We start from the raw sequence: 13,462 nt of genomic DNA on the forward strand, positions 1-13,462 counted from the left end.
TTTGTCTGCCCTGTCTTGGAAAAGCTCTGGTCACATGGTCTTCAGAACTCAGCTATTGAATTTCGTGCTGTCTTTTTAGTGAGACAGCAACAGGAAAGTTTGCTAGATCAAGCTATTCATGGGCCTGGTCTTCTGAAGTGACACTGCTACTCTTTTATCTTAAAACAAAGATGACTGCCCCCTTCCCTTCCACAGGAGTGGGTTTATACTGCACTAATACTTAGGATGCTTGAAGCATCATGGAAGGCTCTCGAGAGAAGAGCTAAAAGATGTTAATTGAAAGCTGGCTTTGCTTGTATAATCACAAAAAGGGATACATGGACTGACGTTCAGAACATTTGAATTCTAGCCACAACTCTGTGTTAATGGTCTTGACGACCAAGAACACAGTGCTAATGTTTTATTATTCCAGTATTTCATATCTTTAGTTGGAGTCATAATACATTTTTCCTTCTGTAGCTGGGAAGGGTATGGTGAAGATGAAGGTATTATCTGGAGGGATCATGGATTATTTCAGAGGACAAACCTGCTAAGAATAGTAGCAGTGACAAAATTGCAAAACAATAGCTCCCTGGACATAATTGCTGGCGTTCCTTGATCCTCTCAGTCCCCCAGGGTTGTTTGTGTGCAGACAAGGCTTCTAGGCTGGGGGGAGAACGTGAGGAGAATCGTCCAGTCAGAGTGGTTAGTATCAGATCATCCTCCATATAAACACTACCTCAGAGGAAGAAGCAAGTGTGGGGTGAGTTTGGGGAAAGGTTTATTCTGATACTGTGTCAGAGCATATAATACTGTGTATTTTTGTGGCTGCTAGGGCTTGGTCTTATTCTGATGTTCTCAGGTTTGCTTTTTTATTTGAAACTTTGTGTTTCAGAGTTTGCTAAAGCAGAAGTCTTGTAATAGCCCTGAAAATCGTTGTTGACTAGAAAATGAGAAAGGCTTTATTCATGTTTCAACTGTGTAGTCATAAACGGTATTGAAACAAAACTCATTCCTATCACAAAACAAGTTGTAAAATTTAATTTCAAACCAGTAAAAGCTACAGCTTTCAGGAGAATGTTGACTCTGGACAGCATGGGATTTTAATGTGCTAGGGAATTTACTTCTTTTGCCCTGTTGTTGTTGTTATTATTATTATTATTATTGATTATCATTTTTTTTTTTTTTACTCATACAGACAAGCACTGATTTGGTACAGCCGGTAGGTAAATATCCAGAATATTCTGGATTTTTAAAAATATTTTATGTGCGCTATATACATGGATATTATCTAGAATGAGCTTTTTTTTTTTTTCTCATGGCATTGCTAGTCGCAGATTTAACCTCAAGCCATTTAATTTAAATGCTCTCTAGCTTTGTTTAACTGGTGTTACCCTACTGAAGAGCTTTGTGTTTCTCATCATATCTTACCATGATCTGTTTCATCTTCTGTTTTTTTTTTTCTTTGCTATTCTGCATACTCTAAAGACTGACTCTTCAAAAAGTCTTTCCCTGTGTAACCTGATCATGGAGGAAACTCCAGAGAGTGGGTTGGCCGAAGAAATTCAAAGATCTCAGATTGACCTAGGTGCATTTATTTGGGGCCCTGATGCTAGTACAGAGAGTATCAGCCAGGAAATTACCCAAGGTGGGTCTCAGGAAGACTCTTCATGTCTCTCTGAAGCAGAGCAAGACATTGGATTATCCACTGGAATTCCTTCTTCTGCTGACTGGCACACTGTAGCTGAACAGGGTGAGCATGTCGTGGGGCCAGCCCCTCCATGTGGAAATGAACAGCTGTACCCAAAGCCTGTGCCTGAGGCTGAATTTGCCACAGCGGCTGGTATGGAGATGGAGCAGCCTCATGACTTACCTGCCTCAGAGATGGCAGCCACAGAAACTGGTGGCCTGGTCAGAGAAAGTCAAGAAGATGTTAAACAGTCAGAAGAAGAGGAAGAGAAAGAGAAGATGGAAGATTCTATGTGGGCAGGTGTGGAGACATGTGAAAAGGTAGACACTGGAGCTATTGATATCGAGGCACTAGAAGGTACAAAGGAATTTGAAGAGAAAGCGTGTGAATGTACAGGAGACAGGCTAGTAGATCTTCTTAAGAAAATAGGAAAGCAAGACCAGGAGACCTTAGCAGTCAATAAAGAGGAAATGATGAAAGATCTACGAGCTAGTTGTAAGGAAAGTGAAAAGACCAATGAAAAGTATTTTGATAAGGTTGGTGTATTAGAAGAAGACCTGGAAAGAGTAGATATGGCAGCTGAATTTAGTTACAGAAGCCAAGGGCTAGAGGAGGGGAATCAAGTAGTAATTAATAATTGTGAAATTATAGAGAGCTCTGGAGCTAAACCTGTCCATGACACAGATATTTTGAATCTGCGTCTCCAGACTGATTCTGTATCTAATCTTGAAAATGCCAGCCCTGAGGGATGGGGTTTAGCTAGAAAAGACATAAGGAAAAATTTAATAGACTCTCTTAACCAGGATATAATACATCACTCAGGACAAGGCAGTGCAGATGCTGAAGAGATTCAGCATGAGGCTGTGTTACATACTCCTGGGGTTGACAGGAATGAAAATGAGGCTGTTGTTTTATCAATAAAACATAAAGTGACAGCTCAGTCTAGGACAGATCTTAATTATTCTCTGGGAACTAATGCAAACAGAAGAGATTGGTGTTTGTGTAAGGCAGAAGACTCATTACTAGAGAGGTCTGAAAGTACAGTGACTGGGAACTGTAGCCATACCATTTACTTGCCAACAATTGTAAAAACAGACTCTTGGGCAACAGATCCAGGCCAAATCTGGCAGCCAAGCTTGGATTCAGTAGTGAATAGTATGGATATACTAGAATTCCCTGGTATACCAGATGGCCAAGTAAGTGGATTTGCCAGTTGGCTTAATCCTATTAACCACTGGCCTATCAGAGATTCAGGAGGCTTAGATAATTGCTGGGAACATTTAGATATAGTTGAAGGTGAGAGAGGGCTGGATGTCGACTTAGCAGCAGATGTATGTGGGGAACAAGCCATTGCTAACTGCTGGGAACAAAGCCGAGAGATAGCTAGACCGTTGGTTCTGGGCACCTCCCACAATGCTAGCACCGAGAGTTCTGCTAGTCCGCGAGACAATGACATCAGCAACTCAGATTTATCTGAAGATGAAATTGCTAACCAGAGATATGGATTGTTGTACCAAGAAATAGAGCCTGATAAAGAAGAGGTACTTACCCCAGTATGTAGTATAGACTAGCCAAAGACTTCTTAGGTTCTTTTTTTCCTAATGTTTCCCACCTACTTCATTATCCATCCATCAGTATCTTCTCTGAGGCCTGCCTCATCTCCTTGAAATTTGTGCAAACCAAACACAAATAGGTTGACAAAAAAAAATTACAAAACAGGATCTTTGTATTGGGAACTAATGAGTCTATTTTACCATCCCATTTATTGTGTTTATTCTACTTTCATTTTTACTGTTCAAATACTAAAAATACATAGAACAGACTAATTTACTCTTCCTAAAGTGATTTTATAGAAGTAAGAGCACATGAAATGTTTCTACCCAGGCCCCCTGAAACTATAGACTCTCCTAATTGCTGTTCATCCAAATGATGTATTAGAGAAATACTGAAAATGCTTCTAGATACTATCAGTAGCCTAAAAAGGGAGCTATTAACCCCTTGTGGCTTTTCTCTGGAATCATCTTCGCATTATTGAGAAAGTGGGCTTTGGTTAACGCTGAGCCACATGCCAGTAAAAATTATTATTTGTAAAAATAATCTTTGTCAGCCTATTTAAAATAATACAGTGGCCTTTTTCATTTCCTAAACACTTTCATGCACAGCAACCTTTTGTATTATTTTAAAACATGTGGTGGTCTTCACTTTCCAACTTGTCTGATGGACATTTACTGATCCCACAAAAATGATAAAACATAATGTACTTTGATTCCCTTTCTGTTTAGGCTTCTGGTGGTACATTTAATGGATTCACCCAGGTAAGAGATCGATTCACTGGCACATTCTACCTGCTGAGAATGATGCAAATTGTTAAAATATGGACCTCAACGTCACTGGAATAGCATAATGTTGAAGCGTGTCAGTGCAAAACTTGACCCTACGACTTTCAAGTTCAGTAATGGAAGCAGTAATAGTGGCAACGTTGTAGGGTGTTGTGAAGAGTCAATGAGACATGCACGCAGAGCACTTTGCCCAGTAGCCCGGCACCTACTAAGGGCTTCCCGGCTGCACTAGCTATTAATATTGTTAGCCCTGCTGTGGAATTATGCTGATTCCTCTACTGGAAATGAGAAGTTCTCCTGATCTGAGAGATCCACTAGATTCAGCTGTTAGAAAAGAGGAGATAGGATTGCCTTGAACCAATGGGATGGATCTTTAGAAAATAGAAATGGTTTTTAGGAGCCTCCTTATGGAGATTCATATAAGAGCCCTACTACATAGAACCTTCTCTCTTCAGTCATTCTTTAGGAAGGAGCTATTTGAGGATCAGAAACGGTAGATTGGCTCTGATCAATAAGGCAGAATTTCCCTTGGGTGTTGGTGGAAGAGGAGCTACAAGGTGGACTGTCCCATCATTCTGTATGACCCAATAGATGGACAGTTGTAACCCACGTAAGGACAGGCCATGCCACTCTCAAGCCCGTGGAGTAAGTTCTGAAAACCTCTTCAAGGGAGACTTCAAACAGAGGCTTGTCTGTGCTGAATGCTTTGTCTCAGAATATTAGAGATGAACAATTTCTAATTTTAACATTTAGAATTTCTCTGTTTAAAAGTTTGACTACTTTCCCCCATGTTACCTGTAAAATGATAAAGTCCGCCCACACCCGCATCCAAATACAGGTACACACAAACATGAAGGGAGAAGATAATGCATCTCTTCAGTCTGCATAAAACTCTTTTGAAAGGTCATGTCATAAGAATACTCATTACTCATTTTTTTAAATGTGTATGTTTATCGGTTATAAATGCACATCATGTAAAGAGTAACAAAATTGTATTAGAGCGTTTTATATAAAAAGTTCAGACCGTCATACACCTCCTCCATTTCCTGTTTCTTAGAGGTAAATACTTTTACTCCTTTTCCATATTGTCTGATCTCAGTCACGTGTGTGCATGACTTGCTTATAATGCTACTTCTTGGTCTCTAAAGCATTATCTATCGACTCATCTCTCTGGAAGGTGCAGACTTAATGTGCCCTCAGACGCCTCCCCCGACCCCAGCTCGCCCTCCCTCTCTTTCCTGCCATTCCTCTTCTATAGTCCCAGATAGGCATCCATCCAATCTGTGGTAATACTACAATGATATCAGTACTATCGGCACCCCCACCATGAAGTTTACCTTTAGTTTTATGCCGACTTTCTGTTCTCTTTTGAGGAAATAATCGCAGGGTTTTGTTTGCTTGTTGGTTCGTTTGCTTAGTGTTTTAGGGACTTATCGCTAATTCAGTCCCATACTCTGTAGTTAGTTATATAAATCTCCCCTCGTTTTGTTGGAAAATATTAAGCATTCGGTCAGTTTCATCTTCCTGAAGAATTTGCTTGTCTCTCCTGGACTGCTCTGTCTGAACTGGGCTCTCTCTGGCGACACCTGCTGTCACAGCTGTTCCCACAGGCCTGTGCTAGGCATTGTCTTCACCTCTCCCTTTTTTTTTTTTTTTAAGATTTTTTATTTATTTATTTGACAGAGAGAGACACAGCGAGAGAGGGAACACAAGCAGGGGGAGTGGGAGAGGGAGAAGCAGGCTTCCCGTGGAGCAGGGAGCCCAACGTGGGGCTCGATCCCAGGACCCTGGGATCATGACCTGAGCCGAAGGCAGACGCTTAACAACTGAGCCATCCAGGTGCCCCGCCTTCACCTCTCTTCTTATGTCAATCCATTCTTTTCTGGACACAAATCTTCCTCATTTGTGGCTTAATTCCACATATTAAAACACATCTTCATCCATAAATTAAAGCATATTCTCTAAAGGCTTCCTAAGAAAAGTATGCATGAAAAGTATATATTTGTGACCTTGTACATCTGAAAATGTCTTTATATACATAATGATCTGTTAGATTGGATATCATATTAGAAAATAATTTTTCTGGGTGCCTGGGTGGCTCAGTTGGTTAAGCGACTGCCTTCAGCTCAGGTCATGATCCTGGAGTCCCGGGATCGAGTCCTGCATCGGGCTCCCTGCTCAGCAGGGAGTCTGCTTCTCCCTCTGACCCTCCTCCCTCTCATGCTCTTTCTCTCTCTCAATAAATAAATAAAAATCTTTAAAAAAAAAATAATTTTTCCCTTAGAATTTTGAAGCCATTGCTCCATCCATTTCTACCTCCTAATGTTGCCACTGAGAGACTATTGTTTTGATTCTTTTTAAAAAATTAATCTTAGTTTTAATAAAATTAAGATATCATGAAAACTCCATGCTAATTTTTAGAATAAACAATTTTCCAACAGAAATATTCCACAAACAATAACTTTTACTTCATTTGACTCTTATAGCAGGATCATAGAGTCTTTTTTCCAAAAATAGATTTTGAATTAATATTTGAGCCTTTTGTTGTTTTTTTTCCAAAGGCCTTTCTTAATCTTGAATATAATTATTTAAATAGTATTCTCTGGGTGTCTGCGTGGCACACTCGGTTAAGCATCTGAGTCTTGGTTTCTGCTCAGGTCGTGATCTCTGGGTCATGAGATCCAGCCCTTCGTCAGGCTCTGCACTCAGCACAGTGTCTGCTTAGGGTTTCTCTCTCCTCCTCTGCTACTCCCCCCTACCCCTTGCACTCACACTCTCTCAAATAAATAAATTAATTTAAAAATAAATATAAATAAAATAAATAGTATTCTCATTCCAAGTATCTGTTATGTCATTATCCTTGTTGGTTCTTCTTTTCATTTGTTAGCTGGTCTTTAATTGGGCATAACCATTAATTTTCAATGGCTTTGTGTAATACTATAATGGTTCTCCAACATCACTTAGATCTACTACTAGAAATTCTGTATCTTATATCAAAATTTTAATTTCAATTTGCAGGCAATTTGTATTTGTATAGAGACTGAAGTATTAAAAATTATTGGGAAATGATAGGTATTAGCCTTTTCTTAAGTTTTTATTTTAATTCCAATATAATAAACCTACAATCTTATGTTAGTTTCAGGTAAATGGATAAAGAAGAGGTGATATATATACAATGGAATATTACTCATTGTTTTCCTTGCTTTTTCCTTTTCTCGGTCATCTTTCTCTGCTTACCAGCTTTTTCAACGGATTTTTCACTACTATTTTTTTTTAATTTCCAAGAGCTGTTTTTGTTTACTGAATATTTGTTTTTTAATAGCATCCTCTTCTTACGTCATGAATACACTTCCATTATATCTCTGGAAGTATTAATCATGGTCATTGGGGCGCCTGGGTAGCTCAGTTGGTGAAGCATCTGCCTTCAGCTCAGATCATGATGCCGGGGTCCAGGGATCTAGCCCTGAGTCAGGATCCCTGCTCAGCAGGGGAGTCTGCTTCTCCCTCTCCCTTTGCCCCTCTCCCCTGCTCGTGCTCTTTCTGTCTCTCTCACACACTCTTTGTCTCTCTCTCAAATAAAATCTTTGAAAAAAAAAAAATCATGGCCATTTTTGAAGGTCTTTGTCCACCTGGAAAGTCTTTGTTTCTTCTACTTCCTTTTTTTTTTTTTTTTTTTTTAACTATTCAGCTTTTCCCTTTAATATTTGAGACTTTCCCTAAATGCCTGGTGATCCTGGCTGTCTACTCATGTTTATGTCCACTTAAAAGCTGATGGAGGGAGGGGGGAAAGATGGCGGAGGAGTAGGGGACCCTATTTCAACTGGTCCCCGGAATTGAGCTGGATATCTACCAGACCACTCTGAGCACCCATGAAACCAGCCTGAGATGTAAGAAGATCTGGATCTCTACAAACAGAATATCGCAGGCAGTTGGTTTTGAGGTATGAGCAGATATCGGAGGATAAACGGCAGCGGGAGGGAGCCTGGACGTGGGGATCCTACACCGCCGGTGAGTGACAGCCTCGCGAGCTGCGGACGGGCACAGACTCGCAGACCTGTAGCATCGGGAAAGAACTTTAGGGCAGCCCCCGGGGTGGAGGACCAGACCGGCGGGGTCGCGTGCACGCAAACTGCAGCCTCTGAGACGGAAACCCGGAGCGGCTGAGTCGCTCGCACGTGAACTGGGAGCGGCTGGTGGTTTTAGAAGCACAAAGGGCAGAGACGTGCCCCGACCTGGAGGCAGGACTGGGAGTGCTGCAGAGGGGCGCACAACCCAGGACGCTGCAGTTTATAGCAGCACAGACAGAAACGGAGACGGTGTGGCCTGGAGAGCTCACTGAAGAACAGACTGAGGTCTCTCTGCTCTGAGGCAGAGAGTTGGAAACGGTCTCTTCTGCTCTGACTTGCGGAAGAGACGTGGAAAGCCGCCAGGGAAAGGCGCCAGAGAACAAAAGCCCCAAAGACTGATTCCCACTGAGCCCATCCCCCGCCACAGGGGCGCAGGGCAACTCCGCCCCAACAGGGTTGCCTGAGTAACAGCGCAGCAGGCCCCTCCCGCAGAAGACAGGCTGGGAAAACAAGAGGCCAGCAACCCTAAGGTCCCAAGAAAACAGGTGCATCTTGCTTGGGTTCTGGTCAATAATTTGGACTCTATACATTCCCTCAAACACCCATCAACAGAATGACTAGGAGGAGGAGCCCCCAAAACAGAAAAGGCTCAGAGATTATGACTTATGCTGCAGATTTACAAATGGATGCAGATATAACCAAGATGTCAGAGATGGAATTCAGGCTAGCAATTGTGAAGACAATGGCTAGAATGGAGAAATCAATTAATGGCAACATAGAGTCTCTAAGGGCAGAAATGAAAGCTGAATTGGCAGAACTTAAAAATGCTATCAATGAGATCCAATCCAATCTAGATAATCTAACAGCTAGGGTAACTAAGACAGAAGAGAGAATAAGCGACCTGGAAGACAATATAATAGATAAAAAGGGAAAAGAGGAGGCCAGGGAAAAACAACTCAGAATCCATGAAAATAAAATCAGAGAAATAAGTGATACCATGAGGCGTTCCAATGTCAGAATCATTGGAATCCTGGAGGGAGTGGAGAGAGAGAGAGGACTAGAAGATGTATTTGAGCAAATTGTAGCTGAGAACTTCCCTAATCTGGGGAAAGAAACAAACATTCGAGTCCTAGAGGCAGAGAGGACCCCTCCTAAGATCAAGGAAAACAGGCCAACACCCCGGCATGTAATAGTAAAACTTGCAAATCTTAGAACCAAGGAAACCATCTTAAGGGCAGTTAGGGGGAAGAGATTCCTTACATACAGAGGGAGGAACGTCAGAATAACGTCAGACCTATCCACAGAGACCTGGCAAGCCAGAAAGGCCTGGCAAGACATATTCAGGGTACTAAATGAGAAGAACATGCAGCCAAGAATACTTTATCCGGCAAGGCTTTCATTTAGAATGGATGGAGAGATGCAGAGCTTCCACGACCGGCAGAAGCTGAAAGAATATGTGACCACTAAGCCGGCCCTGCAAGAAATATTAGGGGGGGTTCTATAAAAGGAGAAACACCCCAAGAGTGATCTACAACAGAAATTTACAGGGACAATCTATAAAAACAAGGTCTTCACAGGCAACATGATGAGAATTAATTCATATCTTTCAATAATCACTCTCAACGTGAATGGCCTAAACGCTCCCATAAAACGGCACAGGGTTGCAGATTGGATAAAAAGACAGGACCCATCCATATGCTGTCTACAAGAGACTCATTTTGAACCTAAAGATACATCCAGACTGAAAGTGAAGGGATGGAGATCCATCTTCCATGCCAGCGGACCTCAAAAGAAAGCTGGGGTAGCAATTCTTATATCAGAAAAATTAGATTTTAAACTCAAGTCTGTAATAACAGACACAGAAGGACACTATATCGTTCTTAAAGGGTCTATCCAACAAGAAGATCTAACAATTGTAAATATCTATGCCCGCAACATGGGAGCAGCCATCTACATAAGCCAACTGTTAACCAAAATAAAGAGTCATATTGATAACAATACGTTAATTGTAGGAGACCTCAATACTCCACTCAGCAATGGACAGATCATCTAAGCAGAAAATCAACAAGGAAACAAGAGCTTTGAATGATACATTGGACCAGATGGACCTCATAGATATTTACAGAACGTTCCACCCTAAAACAACAGAATACTCATTTTTCTCGAGCGCACATGGAACTTTCTCCAGAATAGACCATATACTGGGTCACAAATCAGGTCTCAACCGATACCAAAAGATTGAGATTATTCCCTGCATATTTTCAGACCACAATGCTCTAAAACTGGAACTCAATCACAAGAAAAAAATGTGGCAGAAATTCAAACACTTGGAAGCTAAAGACCACTCTGCTCAAGAATGTTTGGGTCAACCAAGAAATCAAAGAAGAACTTAAACAATTCATGGAAATCAATGAGAACGAAAACACATTGGTCCAAAACCTATGGGATACTACAAAGGCGGTCCTAAGGGGGAAATACATAGCCATCCAAGCCTCACTCAAAAAAAATAGAAATATCCCGAATTCACCAACTAACTCTCCACCTTAAAGAACTAGAGAAAAAGCAATAAACAATGCCTAAGCCACGCATTAGAAGAGAAATAATTAAAATTAGAGCAGATATCAATGAATTAGAAACCAGAAACACAGTAGATCAGATCAATGAAACTAGAAGTTGGTTCTTTGAAAGAATTAATAAGATTGATAAACCACTGGCCAGACTTATCCAAAAGAAAAGAGAAAGGACCCAAAATAATAAAATTATGAATGAAAGGGGAGAGATCACGACTAACACCAATGAAATAGAAATAATTATTAGAAATTATTATCAACAACTATATGCCAATAAACTGAGCAATCTGGATGAAATGGAGGCCTTCCTGGAAACCTATAAGCTGCCAAGACTGAAACAGGAAGAAATTGACAACCTGAATAGGCCAATATAACGAGATTGAAGCAGTGATCAAAAACCTCCCAAAAAACAAGAGTCCAGGGCCTGATGGATTCCCTGGGGAGTTCTACCAAACATTCAAAGAAGAAATAATACCTATTCTCCTGAAGCTGTTTCAAAAAATAGAAACAGAAGGAAAACTTCCAAACTCATTCTATGAGGCCAGCATTACCTTAATCCCCAAACCAGGCAAAGACCCCATCAAAAAGGAGAATTTCAGACCGATATCCCTGATGAATATGGATTCCAAAATCCTCAACAAAATCCTAGCTAATAGGATCCAACAATACATTAAAAGGATCATCCACCACGACCAAGTGGGATTTATCCCCGGGTTGCAAGGGTGGTTCAACATTCGCAAATCAATCAATGTGATAGAACACATTAATAAGAGGAGGGAGAAGAACCATATGGTCCTCTCAATTGATGCAGAAAATGCATTTGGTAAAATACAACATCCTTTCCTGATTAAAACTCTTCAGAGTATAGGGATAGAGGGAACATTCCTCAAGTTCATAAAATCCATCTATGAAAAACCCACAGCGAATATCATCCTCAATGGGGTAAAGCTGAAAGCCTTTCCCTTAAGATGAGGAACACGTCAAGGATGCCCACTCTTGCCACTATTGTTCAACCTAGTACTAGAAGTCCTAGCAACAGCGATCAGACAACAAAAAGAAATAAAAAGTGTTCAAATTGGCAAAGAAGAAGTCAGACTCTCTCTTTTCACAGACGACATGATACTTTATGTGGAAAACCCCAAAGACTCCACCCCCAAATTACTAGAACTCATACAGCAATTCAGTACCGTGGCAGGATACAAAATCAATGCACAGAAATCAGTTGCTTTCTTATACACTAACAACGCAACTGTAGAAAGAGAAATTAGAGAAACGATTCCATTTACAATAGCACCAGAAACCGTAAGATACCTCGGAATAAACCTAACCAAAGAGGTAAAGGATCTATACTCTAGGAACTACAGAACACTCATGAAAGAAATTGAAGAAGACACAAAAAGATGGAAAAACATTCCATGCTCATGGATCGGAAGAAGAAACATTGTTAAAATGTCTATGCTACCCAGAGCAATCTATACCTTCAATGCCATCCCGATCAAAATTCCAATGACATTTTTCAAAGTGCTGGAACAAACAATCCTAAAATTTGTATGGAACCAGAAAAGACCCCGAATCGCCAAGGAGATGTTGAAAAAGAAAACCAAAGCTAGGGGCATCACGTTGCCCAATTTCAAGCTATATTACAAAGCTGTGATCACCAAGACAGCATGGTACTGGCACAAAAACAGACATATAGACCAATGGAACAGAATAGAGAACCCATTATGGACCCTCAACTCTGTGGTCAAATAATCTTTGACAAAGCAGGAAAAAACATGCAATGGAAAAAAGACAGTCTCTTCAATAAATGGTGCTGGGAAAATTGGACAGCCACATGCAGAAGAATGAAACTCGACCATTCTCTAACACCATTCACAAAGATAAACTCAAAGTGGATGAAAGACCTCAATGTGAGACAGGAGTCCATCAAAATCCTAGAGGAGAACATAGGCAGTAACCTCTTTGACATCGCCCACAGCAACTTCTTTCATGATACGTCTCCAAAGGCTAGTGAAACAAAAGCAAAAATGAACTTTTGAGACTTCATCAAGATAAAAAGCTTCTCCACAGCAAAGGAAACAGTCAAGAAAACAAAGAGGCAACCCACAGAATGGGAGAAGATATTTGCAAATGACACTACAGATAAAGGGCCGGTATCCAAGATCTATAAAGAACTTCTCAAACTCAACACCCAAAAAACAAATAAGTCAAAAAGTGGGCAGAAGAGATGAACAGACACTTCTCTGAAGAAGACATAAAGATGGCTAACAGACACATGAAAAAATGTTAATCATCATTAGCCATCAGGGAAATCCAAATCAAAACCACACTGAGATACCACCTTACACCAGTTAGAATGGCAAAAATGGACAGGGAAAGAACAAATGTTGGAGAGGTTTGGGAGAAAGGGGAACCCTCTTATACTGTTGGTAGGAATGCAAGTTGGTACACCCACTTTGGAAAACAGTGTGGAGGTGCCTCAAAAATTTAAAAATAGAGCTACCCTATGACCCAGCAATTGCACTCCTGGGTATTTACCCCAAAGACACAGATGTAGTGAAAAGAAGGGCCATATGCACCCCAGTGTTCATAGCAGCAATGTCCGTAATAGCCAAACTGTGGAAAGAGCCGAGATGCCCTTCAACAGATGAATGGATAAAGAAGATGTGGTCCATATATACAATGGAATATTACTCAGCCATCAGAAAAGATGAATACCCAACTTTTACATCAACATGGATGGGACTGGAGGAGGTTATGCTAAGTGAAATAGGTCAAGCAGAGAAAGTCAATTATATGGTTTCACTTATTTGTGGA

The 13,462-nt window shown here is 40.8% G+C and overlaps 1 protein-coding gene across 1 annotated transcript in view; it reads left to right on the top strand.

The window, feature by feature from the left end:
• The window catches only part of AMPH (amphiphysin), a 282,343-nt gene that overhangs the window by 228,120 nt on the left and 40,761 nt on the right, over positions 1-13,462 (top strand). Inside the window, exons 14-15 of the mRNA XM_078059989.1 lie at positions 1,178-1,201; positions 3,952-3,984. Of these exons, the coding sequence (XP_077916115.1) occupies positions 1,178-1,201; positions 3,952-3,984 (57 nt within the window). The remainder of the gene's footprint in view (positions 1-1,177; positions 1,202-3,951; positions 3,985-13,462) is intronic.

Source organism: Halichoerus grypus, chromosome 12, assembly GCF_964656455.1.
Source record: "Halichoerus grypus chromosome 12, mHalGry1.hap1.1, whole genome shotgun sequence".
In the NCBI taxonomy this organism is placed as follows: Eukaryota; Metazoa; Chordata; class Mammalia; order Carnivora; family Phocidae; genus Halichoerus; species Halichoerus grypus.